Source organism: Photinus pyralis, unplaced genomic scaffold (assembly GCF_008802855.1).
Source record: "Photinus pyralis isolate 1611_PpyrPB1 unplaced genomic scaffold, Ppyr1.3 Ppyr1.4_LG8, whole genome shotgun sequence".
NCBI lineage: Eukaryota > Metazoa > Arthropoda > Insecta > Coleoptera > Lampyridae > Photinus > Photinus pyralis.
The window spans coordinates 4,916,947-4,941,506 of record NW_022170819.1 but is presented as its reverse complement, the minus strand read 5'-3'; the positions used below and the strand labels follow the sequence as shown (position 1 = coordinate 4,941,506).

General features: G+C 36.4%; 1 protein-coding gene across 7 annotated transcripts in view; it reads left to right on the top strand.

The window, feature by feature from the left end:
• Window positions 1–24,277, top strand: part of LOC116178567 (stress-activated protein kinase JNK) — a 39,979-nt gene extending 15,702 nt beyond the window's left edge. Inside the window, exons 1-9 of one of the 7 annotated variants that reach the window (XM_031498104.1) lie at window positions 9,826–9,995; window positions 10,047–10,233; window positions 16,858–17,009; window positions 17,442–17,571; window positions 17,618–17,815; window positions 17,861–18,125; window positions 18,177–18,466; window positions 18,522–18,718; window positions 22,104–24,277. In XM_031498104.1, coding sequence (XP_031353964.1) covers window positions 10,201–10,233; window positions 16,858–17,009; window positions 17,442–17,571; window positions 17,618–17,815; window positions 17,861–18,125; window positions 18,177–18,466; window positions 18,522–18,713 — 1,260 coding nt within the window. In that variant the 5' untranslated portion in view covers window positions 9,826–9,995; window positions 10,047–10,200 and the 3' untranslated portion in view covers window positions 18,714–18,718; window positions 22,104–24,277. Of the gene's footprint in view, window positions 1–9,729; window positions 9,794–9,825; window positions 10,234–16,857; window positions 17,010–17,184; window positions 17,354–17,441; window positions 17,572–17,617; window positions 17,816–17,860; window positions 18,126–18,176; window positions 18,467–18,521; window positions 18,719–22,103 lie in introns of those variants that run through there. The other 6 variants (XM_031498107.1, XM_031498103.1, XM_031498105.1 and 3 more) reach the window with 6 other exon arrangements.
• The last annotated feature ends 283 nt before the right edge of the window (window positions 24,278–24,560 follow it).

Below are 24,560 nucleotides of genomic sequence, written 5' to 3'. Positions count from 1 at the left end.
ACAACGGCGTTAAATTTGTAAAATATATCCGCAAAAATGCGTCAACGAAGCATCGAAAGCAAAATAACGAGAAAAACTTCATACAGCACCAATAAACCTGAGAGAGGAATAATAAATAAATAAATAACTGTATAATTGATTTATTTCACTTTTTCTCTGTGAGGATTTTTTGCAATAACTATTAGTTTTCAAGTTATATACTATGTACATTATTGACTAGGACTATGGACTAGGAAAATATGTGACCATTTCGAAATCGTATGGTCTAATCTCAATTTCCACGTTCAACCAATGTTTTATTTAATATATTCAAAGAGTTGTATTTGAAACCGCCAAAAGCGATTTAAGGTTTGAAATCTAACTAGCTCATTCATCGTTAGCACCGAAGGCGGCGTTTAGCGATTAATATTCCGAGCACAATACGTACAGACACGCACTTCCTGAAACTTTCAGTTTACAAACGTAACGCGACCACCGCCAGCGACGCCGAAAAAGCGTATTTGATAAACGCTTGAATATTCATAGGAACGGAAGACGCGCGTCTTTAGGTTATTGACAAGAGGGCGCCGAAATGATTTTCATAAAAGGAGAGGCTGCTCAGCTCAGATCGCATAAAAGATTACCTTCGCCTCTTGTTGCCTTATATTCAGTGTAAGATAATATGTCTGCATAAAAAAGGTAGTGAAAAGCTCCCGTGTTCTTCCAGAACTTTGCTTTCAAAAGGATTATTAAGGCCATTGATTTTTGGCATAATAGCTTTGCATACATCAACTGCGAGACTTTCATGATGGGGAAGATTAGGGAAATTACGATAGAACTGAAATGACGCCGAGACTTGCTTTTTAATGCAGGCACTGTTGCGGCCTTTAAAAAATAATGCTAAACTCCATCACGCAAAGCTCTGACGGGTGATAAATATTGTTTGAGAAGAATTTAGCTCAGTAATACATGATGGGGATAATTTCGTAAGAAAAATAGTGCGAAAGTGCGAGACAAGGCAGAATCTGGAAAAAAGCCTGACAAATGACGTTGGTTAACTTAATACCCGCCTGGTTTTGACGGTAATACGAGATGTTTTTCACTTAAACACGAATTACAATCATTGTAACTTTGGCATGAAATCCCCCTATTGTGCCAAAATGTGTCGCCTAAAATGTTTTTCTAATGCAATATCGATATCCATCAGTCGACGCCATGGAAAACATCAGCGCGTCGTTTTTTTTTTATTGCCAACGGAATTGCATCCTCATGACATCATTGCGCTCGGTACAACTGGGTTAATTACTAATTAGAGTTAGGGATACCCGGAGATTTCAAAGGAATGTTGCAGCAAATGAAACAACTCAGTTTGCGTCCCCTTATCAGTGCGTTTGGGGAACATATAAATCAATACTAAGTTTCGGAGCTGGCCAACTTCTGCAGAAGTCCTGGGACGCATTATGGAATTTACACCGCCGGCTGATGCGGACTGCGTCAACGCATGAGCATATAATTTTCATTTGGGAATAATTATTTTTATAATCGTCTCGTATGTGATATAAAAGGTATTTATACTTTTACGTAATGCCACTCCAGTTATACAGATCCATTCAAATTTTAGACACATTTGTCCCGTAAGTAGGAAATGCACTACGTCATGCAGACGTTTTGTTTGGACTCTGTACGTATAATAATAATGGGTCACCCTATATCAAGTGCAAATTTGGTTGCTGGTTTCAATTAATCACGGAGTTCGTTTGTTCTGTGAACCAATTGTTAAATGTTGTGTTGTATTAAAAGGTTTATCTGGTCATTTCGATAAGAACATTTGTTATCGAGTTGGGTAAGGTAAAATTTAATTAGTTTCAAGATAAGCAGGTGTTCGTATGGTTTCCTACATATTTATTTTGTTCTATCGATTTCAAATACTATGTATACCTGACACAATTCTTGAACACGAGAAGAAACTCACAAATAAAGACCTTAAATAAATAAGCGATAAATTGATCTCGCAGTCTCGATGTATTTTTTTGAGATAAACCTCCATGTTTTTATATGGGTTTGCTCGCAAATTCAAACACAAAATTAGCACAACAATAAAAGGGGTAGTGAATAGCGCGGCACATAAAATATTGAGTAAGCAATGCTAACGTATGACACGGAGGCAATAACTGCAATTAATACTAGAATCAATAATTCGAATAACTTTACACTAACAAAGAACGGAACAAGCCGTTCAGGGAGAATTTTAAATCTTTCGAAAGTGCAAGAAAGACCAATCACAATAACGATGTGTTAAAATAAATGGTCATGAAAATAAGAGATGACAGATGAACGGTTTATTTCTCAAAGTTATTACAATGATACAAGTGCTATTTATTTTTATCTCTTTCAATTCTAGACCTTATTTTGAGGGATCAACACTATAAGGATTTCTTTACAATTTTTAGTGACACACGATTCTACGAAACAAATTGTTTAATATTCTCGTTCCTCAGCGCGATATCGATTCTTAAAATGTGAAAAGTTTTCTCTCGAAACCCGGCATTGCGCAAAAATTTCGCGCGAGGAAAATTATGCGGCGATTCGTTTTGGATAAAAAACGTGTAGTGACCTTGTCCTTTATTCGGCGAAGGGCGCGTTCGAGCGTCAAAATCCGGAAGACGCGCTAGGACTGTGCTAAATCGATGCAAGGGATGAATGCCATGAAACGCACCCCCTATACGTTTCCCTAGAGGTTTGCCGGATAAATTTCTACAAGTCAATAACCGCAATCCGGGGGTTGTCTAAAAATGAGTAAATTGTTGTTACTCTCCCCGTATCGATCTCGGAGTGCGCTCCCGCTCCCGAAATATTTTAACTTAAATCGTAATGAAAACAAGTTCCGACTCCCTCGGGACCAACCTGATTTAATATTGAATAAGACGAAACTCTCCCAAGTCTGTTAGGGGTAGTTTTAGTTTTATTATCTTCATTGGTTTATGCGAGGGGACGCTTCGACGAATTACCGCAATTTGTATAAAATATTGAACGTGACGAGGACATTTTCCTAGGCGTATGCTCGAAAATCAGTGAATTAATTACAAAAATATTTTATATGGAGGTAATTCACTGAATTGTGGCATCAATTTTGGATTAAGGAAATCCGCCCTATGGAAAAGGTCGCAAATTAATACTGATTCATTATGAATAACCTTCACAGGAGGGGGGACCCACTGATAATGCCAGTTGCCGTTGGTGAGAGTGGCGTCATTTTGTCTGGAGCCAGAACGGCGCATTTGTCATTCCGGAACATTCGAAGAAGTCCGAGAAGGAATTCCGTATGATTCCCTTAACCATTTAAATGCATATAATTTGAACATCCCATCGAATTCATTATTTCGAAATCGCTCTTTCAAGAGAGAAATAGTCCTCCACCCCGTGCATTTCTGGCTGACCGTCACTACCTCAGAGGGTGATCTTTAAATCATATTTTATCACGCAAGAAATACTACAAAATCTGTTGATATTCAGAAAAAACAACATTAAAATAGATTAGGCTTAACAAAATCTAATTGGAAACTTTGTAATTACAAGATCTTTATCAGTTTAAGTTTAGGGAGTCAGAAAATTGAGTTTTGAAAGTTTGTTTTCCCTCACTTTAGTGTCTTTGACACTTTCACTAATCTTTGCAAGCAATAGATACGCGTGTACAGTCGCGCACTAAAGTAATGATCCTTCGATTCCTCAACAATTTTTATTTTGTGAGTATGCTCCGGTTGATACCTTCTGGATACGTCGACGAGCACGAGTACATTTTGAATGCCATAGGAAATTAAAGCCGAATCTAAAATTCCTACATCGTGGAGTACTTTCAATGCTTCGTAAATCCTTTGAGTCAATATTAGGATATTAACCGCTTATGTATTTGCGAGCTTTTGAACTTAGTATACCCTTGGAAATTCGTGTCGGACTATTTCAGTGCGAAAATCGTATCATTCTGCGGCTTAGACTGCATTATAGCGAACTTTTAAGCTTAAGGGCTAAATATTGTAGTTGCGTAACGACTTTCCCCCTTTTTATCGCTTTTTGCGGTTGCTTTGACTTTTTTTCACGAAACAGCATTGCCACCGTATGTTGGAGGTGACCATTTTTTTATGCTGTCATAAACTTGGTGCTCTAAGAGCCTACTCTAATTTATGACGGACATTATAGGTCTATATAGTGTGTTCCAAGCAAAACTACGAATTCTTTTTAATTAGTAAATTAGCATTATTATTATTAGACTATTATCAGTGTCATTTTTTGATTGATTACGTTTAAAGGGTCTACAAGCAACCCTCCAATTACCGATGCAAATATCACCTTCTCGCTTTTGAAAAAAGATCATAATTCTCAAATACTTTTAGAGGGTTGTAAATATGTTAGTACATTAAACGTCTTTATTTCTTTGATTGCGAGAAACCATTCGTGCTTTTTCAGAATTAATAACATGCAGAAAGGACAATCGACGATCCTTTAACTTTATTGAAGTAGATAAATTTATGAAATATAAAAGAATAAAGCCAACAAACAACCGTAAATAAAAACAATTTGCCGTTGCAAATGGACTGTAAAGGCGAATCATAAAATTTAAAAGCAAATATTTATGCATTCTTTATATAACTCCATAGAATTTATTGATTGCACGGTAATCCATCCGATAAATTCATTGGCGTTTGTCGCGATAGGGTGGGGGTTGGGGGGATTTGAAATCGATTTTTTTTTCAATGGTAATCGTTACCAATACCGTCTTGGCTTGAGTGGTTCATAGGAAGGTACGCAACAGGACGAGGTATATATTATATCAATACTGATAGGAAGTTTGTGGGAATTTTTGAAAACGATCATTTAATCTTCCTTTGCTGAGGGGTATTCCATGCCCCCAGACCCCCTGGTGCTACATTTTGTGCAAGGAGATCTGATCATCTTCCCAAAAACTATGATGAATGATGAGTCAAATGAGATACTGGGGAAAAAATTGACAAATTTCATAGTGACTATATTTCCTTAGTTAAGGTGGTTTATACGTTTTCTTGTAACTTTTAAATTGTGGGCGGTCCGTTTTGTTGGCGGCGTGGGGAGTATTATGCAGCCGCACTCCGCAGGCATCCCACCTCTTCGCATATAAATCGATCGAGATTTTGGCGACGGAATATCGTAGAACCTTCGGATTTTCCGCGTGAGATTCGCACTATCGTGTTTATTCCTGGATCGCTTAGTCTGAAAGCTGAAAGCCATTCCCATTCAAGTCAATAATTTATGAATGTGTTTTATGTGAAAATGCGTTTTATAAATCGACCGAGATCTCGACCCCTGATGGGCCACTAAACTTTAGGTTTGCGCTAATTGATAGCTGGCTATGGTCTATACAGGGTGATTATTAAACATGCGGCAAAAATTTAAAGAGCTTTGTTTAATCTAGCGAAAGTCCGAACTCGATACATGACCTAGGGAACGAAATATGTTGATTTCTATTATTTTGAGCCTCGTCTTGAGCGCACAGTTTTTCCTGTTGCCGATTCACTCGAAGTCCTATAACTTTTGTTCCAGTTGAGCCTGCTTTCTGAAAATCAGTAGCGTCCTTCCTTAATGTCCAAAGTACCTGTACGCCAATTTCAATACAATCGGCCACTTTCAAAAGAGTTATAGCGCACACAGACGGACGGACGGACAAGTACGAGTATAAGAATCTGAGGATTGGTTCTTAATAATTTAGTGACAGTGCTGTGTTGTAAAAGGGCGAAGTCAATCTTTAGTGGCTAACTTTTAGGTGATAGTAGTTCATATCCATTCGATAAAGTTGTCACTTACCAATTACAACGAGCCTTATAGCTTTTTTTTTTCGATATGAACTTCCATCTTTTCTAGAAGTGCGCCTCATTTGCATACCAGTCACAATCTAACACAAAAGCCGAAAGCAAAAGTAGCCGATACGAGATACACGGGTGTATACGTACTTTTTGATTTGATTTACGCAAGGTATACTGTAATCGGATGTTCCTGGTAAAACTCTCAGGTTTACTCATATGAAACGTTACAATGTATTTACAACAATCCCCGAGTACTAGAATGATGCGGTTAGCAAACTCTAATCCGCAGATTGCATTAATAGGTATTTGTCTATCGCTGTTACTAAATGGTATAGACAAATCATACTAGATTAATGCTTACCTACTAAATTTATTCTTATTTTGCTTTTTTACACCAGTTTAAACAAAAAAGCCAAATTTGGAAAATGGCGATTCATTTGCTTTTATTCCAAGTGGCTATGTATCAAATTTCATTTGAATGTTTCCAAAAATAAGAAAGCACTGCGCATGCGCAAAACGAAATTTTGAAACTGGCGTTAAATTTGCTTGTATTCCAAGTAGCTATGTGTCAAATTTCATTTAAATCCCTCCATAAATAAGAAAGTTGGCACTGCGCATGCGCAAAATCAAATTTTGAAGCTAGCGTTATATTTGCTTTTATTCCAAGTGGTTATGTATCAAATTTCATTTAAATCCTTCATAAATAAAAAAGTTTGCAATTCGGTTTATAAATGGTCGAGATGCGAAAAGGGCACAGTGAATGCTGATCGATTAGGCTCAATTTTTGAAATTCTGTTTTATATGGCTAAAGCTATACGCATATTGAATTTCATGCAATTCGGTTCATAACACAGAGATGTCAAAAGGGCCTTCCTTATTTTTTGGGCTACATTGCCAATTCACAAACTCCGATCTACAAATTTGATAAAGAATCCATCTACTAAATTTTATCGTAATCGGTTCATTCGTTATCTAGTTATAGTGACACCGCAAAATTATAAACTCGCTAGGAGCTTGTTAATAAATACCTATCTTTCTGTCCTCAGTTTTCGTTTGCTATTGGTCGAACTCACTTAGATGCACCTCCCTCTAGTTTACAAGTCACAGGAATAGACACACCCAATATCGTCAAAATCCTTACAGTTTTTGCAATATTTTGGATTTATTTTTTAAAATATTTTGAAATGAAAAGAAGCAATGAATAGCAAATAAAAAACTGTATCGAGTTACGTGGGATTTTTTTCTTATTGAGTAATTTTTTTTATGTCGCTCTTCTTCTTTAATTTTTTATTCGAACTACGTCAAACACATGTTCAAAATCATGACGTAACTTGAGACATATAGTCATTAAGGATCTATCCTAAAAGACAGAATCCATTTTTAATAAAAATTGGAGCTATAAAACTGTAAAAACGTTTGCGTCGCCTTGATAAAGTACCCTTAAAATAGATACAGAAAATTGTGTATTGCGAATGCTTCTGAGTAATCTGCAATTTAAAAATGAGTATACAGGGCAAGGTAAAAAAGTTATCGGATCTAACCTCGTATTTTAAATGGAACACTGTATATTTTAATCTAAAACAGTACAAGTGATCCAGAAATCGAAAAAGATTAAAAACATTTTAAATAAATTAAAAAAAGGTGTTGAATCAATATTGAATTTTTTTAGTGTTATTTCCAAAAAGAATTTACTATGCTATTTTTTAGACTAAAATATACAGCGTGTTCTATTTATAAAATACTTTTTTACCAGACTCCATATACTGTTATGTGCTCTTAACATCGTAAAATAAAAATTTGAGAATATTCTCTCGCTTAAGATACACCTCGGGGAAAATAGCGCTAACAATTACGGAGATGCCCTGTAAAAGTGTCGTAAATGGACACCCTCACACAGAGGGCCATAATTTCCATAAAAAAATTCGCCCAAAATCTACACGAACCATATTACATCTAAAATAATGCAGATATCTCGAATAAACCGTTTTCGTTTAACCAACCCTCTAAAGAAATATTGAAGAGATTTCCTACATCCCTCCTACGACAAACATTCTATCGCACGGAAATCTGGCGTTATTTCAATAAATAAAGGATCTTGTATATCGGGGAAGCAATCGCAAATTTCGCTTAAAGCTGCGGATATTGAAGCTACAATGTTACATTAATACACCGTAACAAGCTTCTCACCCCACGAGTGCGCGCTGTCCCACTATTTTTGAGCAACTTTTACAATTTCGCGCGATGGTCTCGGATTTACAAGTACATTCGTATCGCCCTGCCGAAGGGGTAGAACTTGCAACTATTAGTTTTGCCTTGAAATGCATAAATTACAATTTAATCTCCCTCACTGAATAATAAATAACCCAATTTATGTCCCCTTCGTCACTATACAGTATACACGCCCTTATTCTCCATTTTTGCGAAAAACCCGCACTTAGTTGGGTCGGTTTCAATATCGTCAAGGGATAATTAATTGAGTATTTAGATGCGAGCCGTATTGACGTTCATAGTTCAGTTTACCTTTCATGGAATTATTGCTTAGAGCGGTCGTTTGCGAATTAAATTAAGTTGGGGGGGGGGGGTCTTATATTTGCACACCTCAAAAGTTATAATGAACATCCTATATTTGTAAACCCCTGTTGCTAGATGTTGCCCTTTTCCGACCCACCTGCTTCAGATTTTCCCTTTTGGGTCCAGATTTCGACAAATTTTCATTTTCCTTCCAGTTTTACTACCTCGTGTAATTATCCCGCCAATGTTGCAGAATCTTTCAACTTTGTGACGCCTTCGTCGTTTCTTCTTATTTACACTTTCTTTCCTAGCTAGATAAGCAATTCTCTCGTTATGAATACCCTCTTCCGACACTTTGTTATGTATATTGCTGTGGCTTCACATTGGGTGCCGAATACTTAATGTTGGGCGCAATGGCGTGCGTTCACACGCTTTAAACTTCTCCCAATTTTTAAACAAATTTACTTAACTTTCTTCCTGGAGCAAACTACCCGATTAAAAATATAGCGTATTGAGACGTACACTTTTTTCCAACCGTCGCGAACCAGCTAGCTTTTTCCGTTGTCCACTTTCTTCGTTATTTATCAAAAATGTGTCAATTACAATTATCCTTGATAACACCAACTTCAAAGGAACGCGCTTGAAGTCCCCGAGAATACTGTACGCCTTAAAATCGATGCACGGGCGGACGGGCAGACAGATGAACAAGAAGGGAAGGTCGGTGATGAAGAAAGTGAAAAGGTAGGGCGAGGAAGATCGGATTAAGACTTGAAGGAGGAAGGTTCGGTATCTTTTATGGTAAAGGGAGAACCTTGTATATGTAGCCCCAGGAGCATCACTGCTCGTATATTTCTGATGGTAGTTTTGAGACATACTGGTCAAACAAGAAAAAAATTGCGCTCACCAGGAAACTACCACAATCGTTTCTTGTGTGTGCCTTCTGGTCATCGACTAACCAACAGTTCCCTGGTGTCCGGTCTTCTCAGACTTTGTCTTCCCCGTATCGCAAATACACGGCCTTTGTTAAGTTTCAGTCACATTATTTAATCAGCGTAGGACTAGGAATGCTTAATTCCGGCACATGCGAAAAAGATGTTGCAGATAAATAGATGAGCTACATTTGTTATGTCATACAAACGGAGGTCCTTTATCAATGAAAACGCTTTAAAAATAATCGTTACTCTTCTGGAACACTGCCAAAGACATATGTTGCAAATGTTACGTGTACGAAATTTTAGGGCAGACTATTCAATAACACCACCATATTGTTGTTATTATTATTGCTACCGCTTTAACTTGAAACAATTCCGCGTTAATTGAAATTTCGATGTGAAAAGCCTTTGAAATCGCATTCGCTTGTCAGATTTGCCGCCAAAAAAATATTTCACGTCCGTTTTTTTTGTTTCAGATTTAATTGGTCGCTCTCTCCGTCCTGCTTCAACGGCTTCTTCTTTTAAAATGGGTCACTCTTGGTAAGTCTCCAGAATTTCGACGTGCGTTTGATGTCGTGACACCTTTTCATAATTCATACGGATAATTACGTCGTCGACACGTAAATGCGATCCAGAGGAGAGAGTGAGTACGGAGGAAATGGCAAAAATTTTGTCTCGGAATGTCGGGTAGGAGATGGGGCAGACAGCGTGGAATGCTCGCGAGTTGTAAAAATAGAAAATTGTCTGGCGATTTTTTTTTTATGAATAGAATTAAATAATGCGGTCACTTTAGATTTTCTGCGAGTGTTGAATTTTTGTCGAACGCTCGAAATTTGACAAAAGACTTTTTGTTGGAAAAATATTTCACGGGAGGGAGCGCCGTCTTCTTGGATGGTACGGCACTTCGTAGCGTTCTAGTCTGTTTGTGTTTTGAGTGCAAATTGTAGATGGATCAGTTTTACTCTGGAATGCCGTTACTTGTAAGTAATTTCTTTTTCTAAAAATTCAAAATTTTCTCTATTGGAAACAAGCTACTTTTCTATTTATTGCATGGTTAAATCCAACCCTAATTAAACTATGAAAACTACCCTTAGATAGATTTTTAATCCGGTACCAAAGAAAACTTGCAATGATTAATGTTTTGTTGTTAATGGTAGGTAACCAGTTATCCTGACGAGAGGATAAATATTTTCAAAAACCCGAGACTGACCCTGACTGCTATTCCCATCATCTCCTTTACATTTTATAGAGACTATACCATGTCCGAGACCATGTCTTACAAAAAAATTGGCTCAAACCAAAAATCTCGAATTTGGAGGAGTGTCTTGAAAAAATGGTTATTGTAGGAAAAAAGTTTTCCACGAAAGTTTATTATTTTCCGATGTACAATAAAAATATTCAATAAAAAGTATAGATTTCTATTTGAAAAATTTAAATTGCTCTACACTGGGCCTGATCTTAACTTTACACTCATCAACCTTTAAATATCTCAAATAAAATACGCTTAGATTTTTTGTAAATAATTTTAAAACTTGGTTTTTTTTCTTTGTCTGTGTCTTACGTAGTGACCCCCATGTGTCACTATTTAAGATTTAAAAGTTGGGGGGGGGGCTGGGGCGCAGGGGGTTGGAGGCGGTGCGTCGCCAACTATGTCATTGTGATTCCCCCTCCGAATTACCGAAACAGCAGAGGGCCGTGGAGTACTTATTTTTTTAAATGTAAGTGAGGGTGATAAAATGCATGTACTTGCTTTCAGTGATAAAATGGACGATGAGGGTGGTGCAATTTCGAATGAAAATTCAAAGGGCTGTAACTTTTGAACAAGTAGCCCAATCTTGGAACTGTTTGAAATTATGGATTCTACAGGCCCCTTTCTATAGGAAATTTTTTTTCCGGGTCGATCTGAGACAATTTTTTTTCGTGCCTCAAAAAAAGGCAGTGTATAACCTTCCTTTTTTCCAAAAATCGACTGCACCAAAATTTCTTGGGAAAACACTTTTTCTTATTAATTTTGGTGCGTAGAATCCAAAACAATTCTTAGTTTTTCGATCAGACTTCTCAATCAATAGTTATAGACTAGAAACCAATTTCGAAAGAAAATTCAAAGGGCTGTAACTTTTGAACAAGTAGCCCAATCTTGCAACTGTTTGAAATTATGGATTCTACAGGCCCCTTTCTATAAGAAAAAATTTTTTCCGGGTCGATCTGAGACAATTTTTTTTTCGGGACAAAAAGAAGGCAGTCTTCCTTTTTTCCAAAAATCGACTGCACCAAATTTTTTCGGGAAAACACTTTTTCTATTAATTTTGGTGCGTAGCCCAATCTTGGAATTTGGAACATTTTAATTTAGAGAAGTTATATAGGTTTCTTAACTTCTTGTATTAAAGTCATATGATAAACCTGTCAAGTGTAAAGTAAAACATTAAAACTCGTACGAAAAATATGTTGGTAGTAAATATCATATAACATATCATATAAAAAATCATGTGAGATGTATTATAGTGTAAAGGTACCTCGAGAGGTACCTTAATATTTGATTGCAGGCTACAAGTTAAATAATTCGTGCACTGAAACGAATGAAGCTCATTGTGTAGTTTTAGTGTAGTTAAAAATGGCGAGTTGAAATTTGGATCCTGAAGAGTGCGCTTTCTGTTTTTTTTTTGTTCATACTTGTACAGCTTTTGTATTTCGCTTGGTACAGATCCGCTGCTTGTTGAGTACATTTCTCTGTAGAGATTTGTTTCCAGAGGCACCCTTTTCCCCCTTTCCACCTGCCTTTTAAACCGTTCATTGTATATAATAGTCGTCCTACAGCACTTAGAGTGAGTGCCCTTTTCAATTCCTACAGCTTTCAAAGCATGCAATGACTATTTGATACGCGACGTCTCCGCTGTTATTAATCTTGATAAATGAACCCTATCTCAATTAGGGATCAATTGCACGACCTCAGGTTACGTTGAACTACATGATTGTAATTCGGGTTGGTTTTGCTTGCGATCATCCCTTGAATTTCATCGCATTTCTGACCGTGCTTGCCTTCGACAACGGCGTGCAGATTAAATTATAATTCACTATACTCTATTCATTTTAAGAAGGTAGCGGTAGAAGGCATAGGGATAGTTTGACCTTCACTGTGATTGGTTAAAACACGAGTCAGTATTACCCTGAAAAATAAAATAAGTGACGAATTCTGTCGGTTAGAAGTTTCAGTTACGAACCAAACTATCGAACTGTCATTAGCTGTCAATTTCAAAGATCCAAGCGTGATATTGTTTGATTTATATTTATATTTTTCAAATTTTGTGCCGTTTTATATTTTTCCTGTGTGTGTTTATCTTCAAACGCCGCGCCATCTACTACCTTCTTATAATGAATGCAGTATAGTTTCCAATTTTGTTCCAATTATTCCTCTCCTCACAACGCACCCTAAAACAATTGCCGTCCACGTTTGACTTTTGGAAAAGTTTTGACGTCAATTTTTGCTCTTAATTTTAAATAACTTTTCTTGTTCTTATACTTTCGGCTTTTCTAGTCGCACTACTTTCCTAATTGAACTTTTCGCCGATGAAACTTTGGTTCGAGGGAAACGAATCAGAAAATGACAATATACAAGTTGACTTAGGTGCCAGTGAAAACATTTAATTATCCTCTATACGTAACTCTGGCGAAGGTATAGGGAAAAATTCAGTTTCAAACATAAATAGAAAAAGCAATCAATATCAAACTTCAATTCAATTTTCGATATTTGAGAGGTTACGTAATGAAAAACGTTCGCGTTTAACGGTATCGAGTTTAAGATGCGATCAAAAGCTCTTCTAAGTTCAGATGCGATGAAATTTTGAGCGGATTTCAGCTTATACGTTTGGCATATTCTGTTTCGTATTCATAAGTTTCACGTTTATATGTAGCATTTGGTCATTTTATTGCATTTGAGTACTGCGGCAGTTTTTCATTGATACCAATTTGCAGATTTGCATATTTAATGTCAAGTTACCCATTAATATGCAATAATATGCGAGAATATAATAAGATAATAAAGAAGCAAGTTTTCCTTGAATATCTAATTTTGCTTTGTACAGTTTCTATTAGAAATCCATTTTGGATGCTGAAAAACAAAAACATGTTCCCTAATTTGTTATGAAAGATAATCGGCACTTACTCCTAATGCCGCAACTTGCTTTGAATGTATCAACTTTCTAATAAAAACTTATTTTTGATATTGAGAGACAGATAGTTTATTGCATATTTTTATATATTTATGGCCGAATAGATATTGATAACTTCACATTAACTGTTCAAATCTATTGCTATAGTCGCGTTTAAAAACTTTTTCATTGAGCTGTTTAGATCTTGTCCAGATCTAAGCGAGTGTAGGAATGATAACCCACCAGGAAGATCAAATAGAAGCCTCCTTGGCGGCGTGCGATTCCCATAATTTTTCAGATTTTATTCATTTTATGGGTCTTCGGCTTCCGAATTTTCATCAAATCCTTCAGGTTCGTTAGCTACTTCAATGTTCTAAATGTATAGAGTGTTCTATTAATAAAGGTCACAGGCCCTATCTATGGAACCATTAACTTGGGGAAAACGATTTTGTTAACAAAAGCGGTCAAGAGAAATCGCTGGAGATTATTTTCATGTTTCTAGGTGGCCGCTAGAGGGCGTACGATTCATGGTTAAGCAGAAAAATTGTTTTTTTTCCTAAAATATACCCAACAAACATGTATCAAAAATAAAATGCATCTCAATCTTGTATGTATAATTTTTTTCCAGAATCTGACTCTTAAGTACTCTCCAGAGCTTTCTGATACTTTCCCATGCGATTCTTGTCGCTTGCTAGAACGATGTGAGTTCAGAAATCGTTTCTGATATTATTTACAAAGGTAAGGAATATACCGGGGAGACGTCTAGAAGGTGACCTAGTTAATTATTTAGATGTTTTGGGGCGTGAAAACATTTAAAAATGGCTTGCCTACTAAATTCATTGGAGGATGGAACGTTTATAATTGCGTTCCGGTCTTATATGGGCTTTCTAACACTTTATTGCGACTGTCTAGACTAGACTAGACCCATTCCATAGTATTTCTAGAGCGTTGTAAGTCCATTTCGAGGTAGGAAGATCTGAAAAGTGCATAAAACACTGGAAAGAACCTAAAACAGTGCCTTTATTGCAAAACTTCTATGATCTTTCCCAGGGCTGGGCGGATCTAAAACGATCTGGAAACTACTTAAAAAGAGTGTTGGAAATGGTAGATTACTCTAGAATAAGCCTGGAAAAGGATTTGAAGGATAATAGTTTACCATAGTATCACAGATTTAGTATTTTGTCTGTGATAGTATGTTCCAGAACCAGACCACCTTTCTGCGTCATTGCAAAACTAGGCATTTTCCACGGCATTGTAATCCTTCCTTTTAGTTTCATTCCAGGGTTGATTCTATGTCTCTCCGAGACCCAGGATTTGGAAATGGTCTACCTATAAAATTCTAACTGGGCGCTTTGAAGATCTTCGGAATTACTTCCCAGTCTTATAAGTGCTTTCTAACTCCTTTTCAGGCGCTTAATACTTTGGAAACCGCGTGGACGCCTTTCCGATGCTTCCGAAGAAGCTACTTCGATACTTTCTATAGCATGATTTGCCTATCCAGAAGAAAGCGCGCTTAGAAAGTTTTGGTGAGGCTTTGATAAGGAAAGTAGAGAGTTGGCCCAAAGGTCCTCGGCAACGGTCTTTGAGTAAAGCCTTGGGATGCTTTTGGGAGTATAATTTTTGCGCTCTGTAGATCTACACTAGCCTAGCTCTACTAAGATCGTTAGGAGACTTAAGTGTCCCTGGAAAGTGGCCGAATGCTCTGTCAAGTCTTCAGTCACCTTTCCAGAGCTTATTAAAATTTGTTCTGAAGGTCATAGGCTTCTTCGAGACTTTTCCAGATTTTTCTTAAGCCCTTTGAGCTTGTTACAGTACTTCATAAAGCTTTCTAGACTTATTTATCTACCTCTGAAAAGAATCTGAAACGCTTTTAGGAGTATTCTAAGTACTTTTCAGAACATTCGAACACTTTGCAGACCATTTTGTTATAGTCTTATTAAGCTCTGTACCGTGAGCAGGGCCGGATTTATGGGCCCCCCCCCCCCCAACGCGTGACCATAGTCTGCAAAACTACTTCAGTTAGTCGGCACTCGGCAAATCGCTATTCAAATTAAATTAATTAAATTAATATTGGAAAAAAATTGCGTAAATATATTACGAATATGTAGATCTATTACCTTTCATCTTTTATGTTGAAAACTAATGGTCAAATTGGGATAAAGTTAAATTTAAAATGTGAATCAATAATTGAAACCACTTGTGGGATAACTCTTTTAGTTTCAATAATTAAAAAGAACTGAATTCTGCGTTTTAATAATTCTGTATTAAAAAAAAACTAGTATATCTACTTGAGAAATGGGCGGTTTAGACTATGACATTATTTTCTAATAAGAGGAATTTGTTTTGAACGTAAGGGTCACATTGAATTTTTAGATTTTTTAATAAAGAATTTACTATGGATTTCTATATTACATTTTAAATATGACACTTAATTATTCAATTGTCACTAGAGTGTCTTTTAGACAAAAATCGGTTTTGGATAGATTACTACTTTTAACTTCATAATAATATATAATAAAATCTTGCCAAAAGAACGCTTTACTACATTTAAAACGACATTTTTATTAATTACTTTGATTATAAATGTAAACTACCAAATCAAATCAGCAAATGAGTTTGACTGCAATTTCCTAAGTACTGTCGTGAAAATTGTAAAAGTAGTAAATTAAAAGCTATGGCACGTCAGAGAAAAATAACTCTGATGAAAGATCATAAGATGAAATTTGGCCCCTAAAGCACAAAAAAAGTTGTATGCCATTCTGGCCATATTTATCAAATTCCTCTGTAAAAGTCTTCTAAATGTCCCACTTCGACTCGGTTTTCGTGCAAATAGAAATAAAATAGAATCTATATCCATGACAGCCGCGAAAAAAGAGCACTCTGTATAATGACAAATCATAAAATAATAATTATTATTATTACTTTGGTATTTATATGTATAGTATGAATTATATAGTTTAATTAAATATCATTTGCGTTCCTCTATGGCGGATAATTGGCTTATTGGTTCTAAGTAATCAGAAAAAGATATAGCAGGCAGTATACATTTGGAAAAAATAGTGTCACAATGGGCAGCGTCAAAATGCCGTCGTTTAATGTTGTACGTGTTATATTTTGAATTTTTATTGAAGTCGGCATTTTTTATTGCATACACTCCCCTCACTCGGAGCCTCTGACTACGGCAATGTATCTGATTCCTAAAATGTACCTATGTAACGCAAATCACCGCCAATACATCCGTAAATTTCGTCCGTACGCCCGAGGCATTGAAATCTAAATTAATACGTAGGGTGTACGATAAGCGAACAAGCTGTACAAGCGTATTTCAACAAAAACTTGTGGAGACACTTTTGGTGTAGCCATATTAAATATTGGCGAAAGTCGTGCGTGAAAAATACACTTTATCCAATCGCGCGAGTGCAGAGACACGTTGTAACTCCCATTTTTTTTTTGTTACAGACAACAATAGTAAATTATCGGGACAGATGCCTTAAGATGTCCCGACTATCTCACCAATTCTACACCGTGGAGGTGGGAGATACAAAATTTACAATTTTAAAGCGTTACCAAAATCTGAAACCGATCGGATCTGGGGCTCAAGGAATCGTATGGTAAGTTACCCCGAATCGCTCCGCATGAGCCTTGCTATGGTTGTGCATGCGTGCTTAGGCCATCTTTATTTATTTGTTTTTGCACCTCTTTCCGTTTGTTTTATTTTACAAAGAAAAATAAATGAAGAATGGTCGATTTTGTTTTCGTTAATGATTTGATTTTCTTGACTTTTAGTTAAGTTTTGGTGTTGTCACAAAACCTATCCTTTGTATTATTTATTTTCTTCTTGTGTAAAAATGAGATCTGGATTTAAAAGATGGCCCTTTGGGGACACAGAGTTTTGTGTGCCCGAACGGTACTCAAATTTGGATCCTAAGGGAGGTGGGGCACAAGGTCTAGTCTGGTAAGTTTTCAGTTTGAAACGTAGCGCTTTGATTTGTTGCTCGCTGACGCCTTTTGCCGATTTGATATTTACAATTGATCGTTTTTAGTGCTGCTGTCGACACTGTAACGCAACAGAACGTTGCGATTAAGAAATTAAGTCGACCTTTCCAAAATGTTACGCATGCCAAAAGAGCCTACAGAGAGTTTAAGCTTATGAAATTAGTTAATCACAAAAATGTAAGTATTTGTTTCGTTTGCCGAAGTTAACTTTGATTTGAATCAGATAATCGGGCTTCTCAACGCGTTTACACCCCAAAAATCGTTAGAGGAATTTCAAGACGTGTACTTAGTAATGGAATTAATGGACGCCAATCTTTGCCAGGTGATACAGATGGACTTGGATCACGAGCGGATGAGTTACTTGTTGTATCAGATGCTGTGTGGAATTAAACATTTGCATTCGGCCGGTATCATCCATAGGGTAGGTGGTTTCCCCACTTACTTGTTCTTACACAGTACCTTATAGGATCTCAAGCCAAGCAATATAGTAGTTAAATCGGATTGCACTCTCAAAATATTAGACTTCGGATTGGCTCGGACAGCAGGAACGACGTTTATGATGACTCCTTACGTTGTTACGCGTTATTATAGAGCACCGGAGGTAATTTTAGGCATGGGATATACAGAAAATGTGGACATATGGTCGGTGGGTTGCATTATGGGCGAAATGATTCGAGGAGGTGTTTTATTCCCCGGCACGGATCACATCGACCAATGGAATAAAATTATCGGTATTCGCTCGCCATCCCTCCTTTAGCCGAGCTAATTTGTTTATGTTACAGAGCAGTTAGGTACTCCGTCGCAACAATTTATGCTAAGACTGCAACCGACTGTTCGGAATTATGTCGAGAATCGTCCACGGTATCCGGGTTTTTCATTTGACAAGTTATTTCCCGATATGCTCTTCCCATCGGACAGTAACGAGCATAATCGCCTAAAAGCGAGTCAGGCCAGGGATTTGCTCTCGAAGATGCTAGTGATCGATCCGGAAAGGCGGATATCGGTCGACGACGCACTTCTGCATCCGTACATCAACGTGTGGTATGACGAAGGAGAAGTAAACGCAGTGAGTGTAAATGTCAATCAAACCTTATTTTTGTTTTTCTTAACGTACCGCCACTTTGTAGCCCGCTCCTGGACCGTACGATCACAGCGTCGACGAAAGGGAACACACCGTCGAACAGTGGAAGGAATTGATTTATCAGGAAGTTATGGAGTACGAAAATTCACATGGGAATAACGCGCGCGCTTCTTCTAGCTCTCAACCAAGTCCCGCTTCTAATTCCACTGAGCCAAATGGCACCGACTCGTTACGGTAGAGCAGGTTAGTACTTTTGCGACGCAACTTGTTTATCTATTGCGTGCAACTCTATTTTTAAATATCCCTACAACCTAATTTACCGATTTTATTTCACGGTCCATATCCGTTTTATGGTGAAGGTTAGATCAAGGACTACAGGCAGAGACTTGCGTGGGGCTTTAAAAGTCATAGCGACACACGAAATTTACATGAGATCTTTTGGCAGATCGTGGCCCATACATTTTCTTTTGAAGATTTAGCGTGCGGCCGTCGTAAGCGCTACTAACATTAGCGACCCGGCGAACTTCGTTTGTCAGTCAATGCCCCCCTCCCGGATAGAATGGGGGCTATGCTGCCTCACCTCGCTCAAACGTTCCGCTCTCGGATAGAAACATAAGCGCGGTGTTAGCCGCCGCACCTCGCCCAAAAATCCCGCTCCCGAATGAAATGATTCCATGTTTACCACATCACAAACCCCCGCGGGGATACGTTTGACCGTTCTATTTTTCGTTTGTCGCCAGATGTCGACGGTATGGATTCTTCTAGAGCTGTAGTAGACTAAAGTCACTAAATATATAAAGTACCTCAATCCATTGGGCTCGTGTGTTAGTGAGAGAACGCATGATTTTTGCCCAAAAATGGCGGAAATTACCAGATTCTAGTAACTTTAATGTTAGGGCTTGTTGCACCTGTTTGGAGATATCTGTATATATTTTTCATTGAACTATATACTGAGAGTATATAGTTCAATGCGATTTTTATAAAACATGACAGTACTATGAAGTTAGGTTATAAAAAATGACAGCTATTCAGATTTTGTCAATTTTTTTAAGTTGGCAGCAAATTTGCCCAAAAATGGCGGATGATTGCGGTATTTTCTATATCTAGTGACTTTATAGTAGACCTCGGTTTGGCGCCATCGATTAGTTATATTGCGATTTAAAACGGCGGAAAAGATAAAAAAGTGTTTTTTTTACAGCTCATACTCCATTTGGTCCGCCAATTTAACTTTACCTCTGCGAAGTGGCGAAAGATAGAGGGCGCGAACCGCCGTTTACGGTTGGTTGAACGAGTCTTGTTACCCACTAAAGTGCGCATTGCAGTTACAAACTATCTTGACATCTGTGATTCACATTGCCCGTTCGTTAGAAGTTTTTAAAACTTGCAGTTGAAATTTGGTTTACAGTCATAACCGACCATTGGTAATTGAAATAAAATAATTTCAAGATGGCGCCGCTTCCTTAAATACCGGAAGTGGCGCCATCTTGGTTTTTAAAAAATAAAAACACTATTTTCTGTTTTTTTCTAAATGCGCCATTTTATTCTGAATTAAACGTAATGAAGGTTTAAGTACATATTTGTCATGTTTTTGACAAGTCAATTTTTGACATTTTTCGAAGATGCAAGGGCTCTTTTTTATAATCGAATCCTTAAAGTGGAAGGAATTTTTTTAGTGACCGCCGAAAGTCTTGAAAAAGTGTCCAGAGCTGTTGCGATTTTTTAAAGTTAGCAATCAAAAATGTCAAAAACTTCTAAAGCCTACTATACCTAATGAAAAATAAGAATATTTCTTTTAAAAAATGCCAATAATTCAAAAACAGCTAAACAATAGTTGCCATTTGAAAAAATGACATTTTTTGATTGCTAAGTTTGAAAAACGCAACAGCCCTAGAAACTGTTTCAGAGCTTTCGACTTTAAAGATTCGATTAAAAAAAAGAGCGGTCACTTATCTTGACCGGTTTAAGAGATATGAATTTTTGAATGGAGCCTTACATCTTTAAATTTGTAGAGAAAATGTGACATATGTCAAAAACCATGACAGATAGGTACTTAAATTTGAATTTCTTTGAATTCAGAATAAAATAGCGCATTTAGAAAAAATAAAAAATGGTATCATTGTATTTTAAAAAACAAATTCCGGAACAACTTCCAGAAGCGTAAACCAAATTACAAGTTTTCTATGTTTCTGAAGGTAAAATGTGCATAACATGGTATTCTAAGAGAAAGGTCTCATTGAAAGGAACTGTTTTGTACCACCTACCACCCTTTATCGCAATCGGAAAGGAGGAACGGGTTTCATAGGGTATCTACCTTAATGAATGGTCTCAACGAAAGGCATTAATTTTTACCAACCATAGTCTTGCTTGTCAACCCCTTACCGTGATCAACTATAATACTCATAAAGGGCGATTGGAATGTCTTGAAGAAACATATGCATTAGCGATATGAAAAGTTTAACAATTAAACAAAATCCCTGCAAAAAAGAAACACCTGCAAAACTTGTTTTGACATAATACCCCGCACGCAGGCGGCCGTTAAACAATCTCTAATCCTCTAATAATTCAAATAATTTGGTCATGCCTGTTGCTTTCATTCTTTTAGATCCATTCGTGAAGATGAATATGTCTGGTTGGGAAAGAAAGATGTGATAGTTTTTCCCTAATATGAATTAAGTAGTAAGTGAATCTGATCGCCCTTCTAGGATGGGCAATCGTTTAATCGCCTCGCGCAGAATATGAGACGGGCCCACCTCTGCGATTCAATAACCCCTTATTTTTCAGATGCAAGGATGCCAGAGCTGCCTGCTTTTTCACATGGAGATCTAATGGAGGCAGATCTATGACGACTGTGGGAGTTGGCATATGATTAAGAAGTGCTACGGTTGTGGAGAGTCTGTTTCTAGCCCACCAGACGATTGGTCAATACCACAACATAGGTCTTATCACGGCAGTGTGCACGGCCATGAGGCAGCCTTCAGGAATGGTCCCCAAAGTCTCCCAATTGCACGGCGACTTTGCCAGAAAGTCTTATTTGCTTTCTTAAAAACGCTAACTAGTTACATAATCTACCACTAGATCTTGGAATAGTTCGAAGACCGTCTATCTCTCTTTTTTTGTGAAAACAACTAGCTTCGTTTCTTTCTACATTTATAAGTACTTAATCCTAGTGTGGACTGTTTAGGGTGCAGCGGAAACCGTGTTAGCACCCTATCCCTTATGCACGTTCGCACAGTCTTTCAAGTGTCTTAAGAAACCCTGCACCTCCAGGGATGGTGGTGATAAGGAGTCTTTTTAGTCCTCTTGAGAACATGCCTGTTCAAATGACTCCAGAATGGAGTTGGTAAGAAGTACTACTTTGTCCTGTAAGTTGGCAGGTTGGCAAGTTGCCAAATTTCTTCAAAATCAGAATCTCTTTTTGAAAAAACTTAGGTAAATCTGTTACTTATACCCAGTTAGGTATGTGTAATTGTTGTTAAGAAAAAACTTTTTTGACGTTTAGCTCTTCGATTGTTTTTTATATATCTACTTTCTATGCTGCGCACTGCATAAAACAATTGAACTTGCAATATTCTTATGTGAAGAAAGAACCTGATCCCATTCAAAAATATTCTCTTTCTTTATTTTGCAGGATCTGAACCTTTAAGAAGAGACTGCTATTACAACTAGTCTAAAAAGAATTGTTAAAAAAAATTGCAGCCATCTTTAGTTCTCTAACCTTTAGTCTATAGAGTCGTGATAGTGTTAATAGTGATAAATCACACTTATTGACTGTTCGGACAACCAATTTTTCGACGAAGAATTTTCCGCGCGAGAGCCCGCAAAAATCAGTTTGTGTGATATTGACCATTTTACTGGCCTGTATTTTGGATTTTCAAGTTTACAGTTTGTAAGAGAACGGAAGAAAAAATGAAAATTTTTTTGATACGCATTTTTTTCGGAGAATGAATCGCGTGCGCCGGTGTAGATTTAAAAATTGAAATGCAGATTGGTATTTAATGTGTAATACAAAAATGTAACGATAAGTAATGTTAATATTGTAGTTTTCGTATTTATATTTTGTTTTTTTATTATATATTGTTTTGTTGCAACTCGTTGAGTATTTTAAAGAGGAGTTTTTTTATACGCTCTTTCATTTTAAACAATTAAGCAATACTAAATAGGTTTCGTTTTAAAAACATTTTATAGTACAATATTGAAAATGAATTAATCCAATTATGGTTGAATTATAGTCCAGAAAACGAAACTAAAAATGGTATAAAACCTGGCAATTTTTGCAAAATGCATCGATTTGCATGAAAACATGTTCAACTACAAGTTTTTCTCGCATAGTTTTGCCATTATTTGACACTCTCTAATTTAGCGTTTTACGAACAGGAGCTAACCTTTAACAAGCCACAGCTCGATTCGCATTGGTCATACAGCAATTATTAAAAAACCATTTTCGTTGTTTTTTTAAAAGCTACCATTTTGTTCTCACACTTTTAGCTTAGAATTAATTCCTGTGTTAAAATTACAATAAAAAAAACCCTAGGGTGATAGCACCCTTTGGCATGATATAGATTTTGATCTTTAGGCTATTCCCTACCTACTGTCAAAATTTCAAGTTAATCGATATATTTTGAAAAAGTGCCAAGGCAAACCCTTCATTTCCTGGACTATTAATTTAGTTTGTCAAACTGAAAATAATTTTTTTAAATTTTCAATTTGGAGAATGCGCAACATATCTACGTATTCCTCCCGTTTGCTACATTCGTTTGATTTGTTTTAATGTAGCGCTATACAAGTAAAATACATAACATAGCATAGAAATAAACCTACGATAATAAAATAACACTAGTTAAGTACATGATACTGAATTAAAATTGTATAAAATTTGATTTTCTCTAAATACAGACGGCGGTTTCTTTTTGTACAAAATAAATACGAAATGAAAAGAAATTATATACAATTTTAAATAAACCAATTCAGTTATGATAAGTTTTATGTAAATTTCGATCCGATCCAAAAACTGTAAAAACATTTAAAATGCATGTACAGTTTCAGTTGTATTTACTTTTTTCACGATAATCATCATCACATTGAATGAAATATATTTTTAAGTGAAGTTGTTATGTCCAATAGTTGAATTGTTTACCGATGTGGTAACCAATATTGTTGATACCGCTTATGTTTAGTTAAAGATTAATAGAAAATAACGAGGATACAATCAATTTTTATGGTATTCGACATATGTGCCCAAATATTTCTTGTGCAAAGTTCGTAGGCTGTCGAAAGATTTTTAGTTTACATCGTTTGTTTTATATTTAGTATTTAAAATACTGAAGCTTGTGATCGTATTTTATAATTTTTAATTTTACTATCGTTTTTTTAAGTCTAGTGTGAATGTCTGTGTATATCGACGATTATAAATGAAATAAATAAAAATATGTAGTAAGTTGTGTAGAATTTTAAATTATTTATTTTCTGTTAAAGGTTTATGTATATTTTGCGTTTTTTTTTCTCGAGAAATAAATCGTTATTTTTCAATTAACTCTTGACACTTGTAAATATAACAGTTCTTTGTAGTGACTGACTCATAAAAGTGTTAACTATCCTGAATCTCAAGTTCTTTCCACTTAATATAGTCTAGAGATAATGTCTTGTCGGTCGATTCAATACAACCAAATTGCAATCTATTTATTGATAATCACCATTTTGTAGTGCAGACGTATTTTATCGACCGACAAGTGCCACATTTAGTAATTCGTAGCAAACATCGCTTGTACTGTTCTTGCTTTGTAAATAAACAGGTAAACAGTCTTTCATTCAGTATGTGAAAATCGGATGAAGGGTGTAGGGGTGCCACCTTTTCATTTCCCTTTATCGTCTTGTATAATACAAAACTGTATTTCATAGCGGAAGCATTCATTATAAATCTTTGAAAGTTCTGTAGGTATTTTATTTAGATGTCCAAAATAGCAAGCTTAGGCTTCCCGTCGTTTCCGTAGAAATAATATTGTATATGTCCTGAACTTCATTTTACTTCGTACGCCGCGTTTCATTTTTAATAAGAATGACTGTTGTCATTGCAGTTCACAAAGATTTG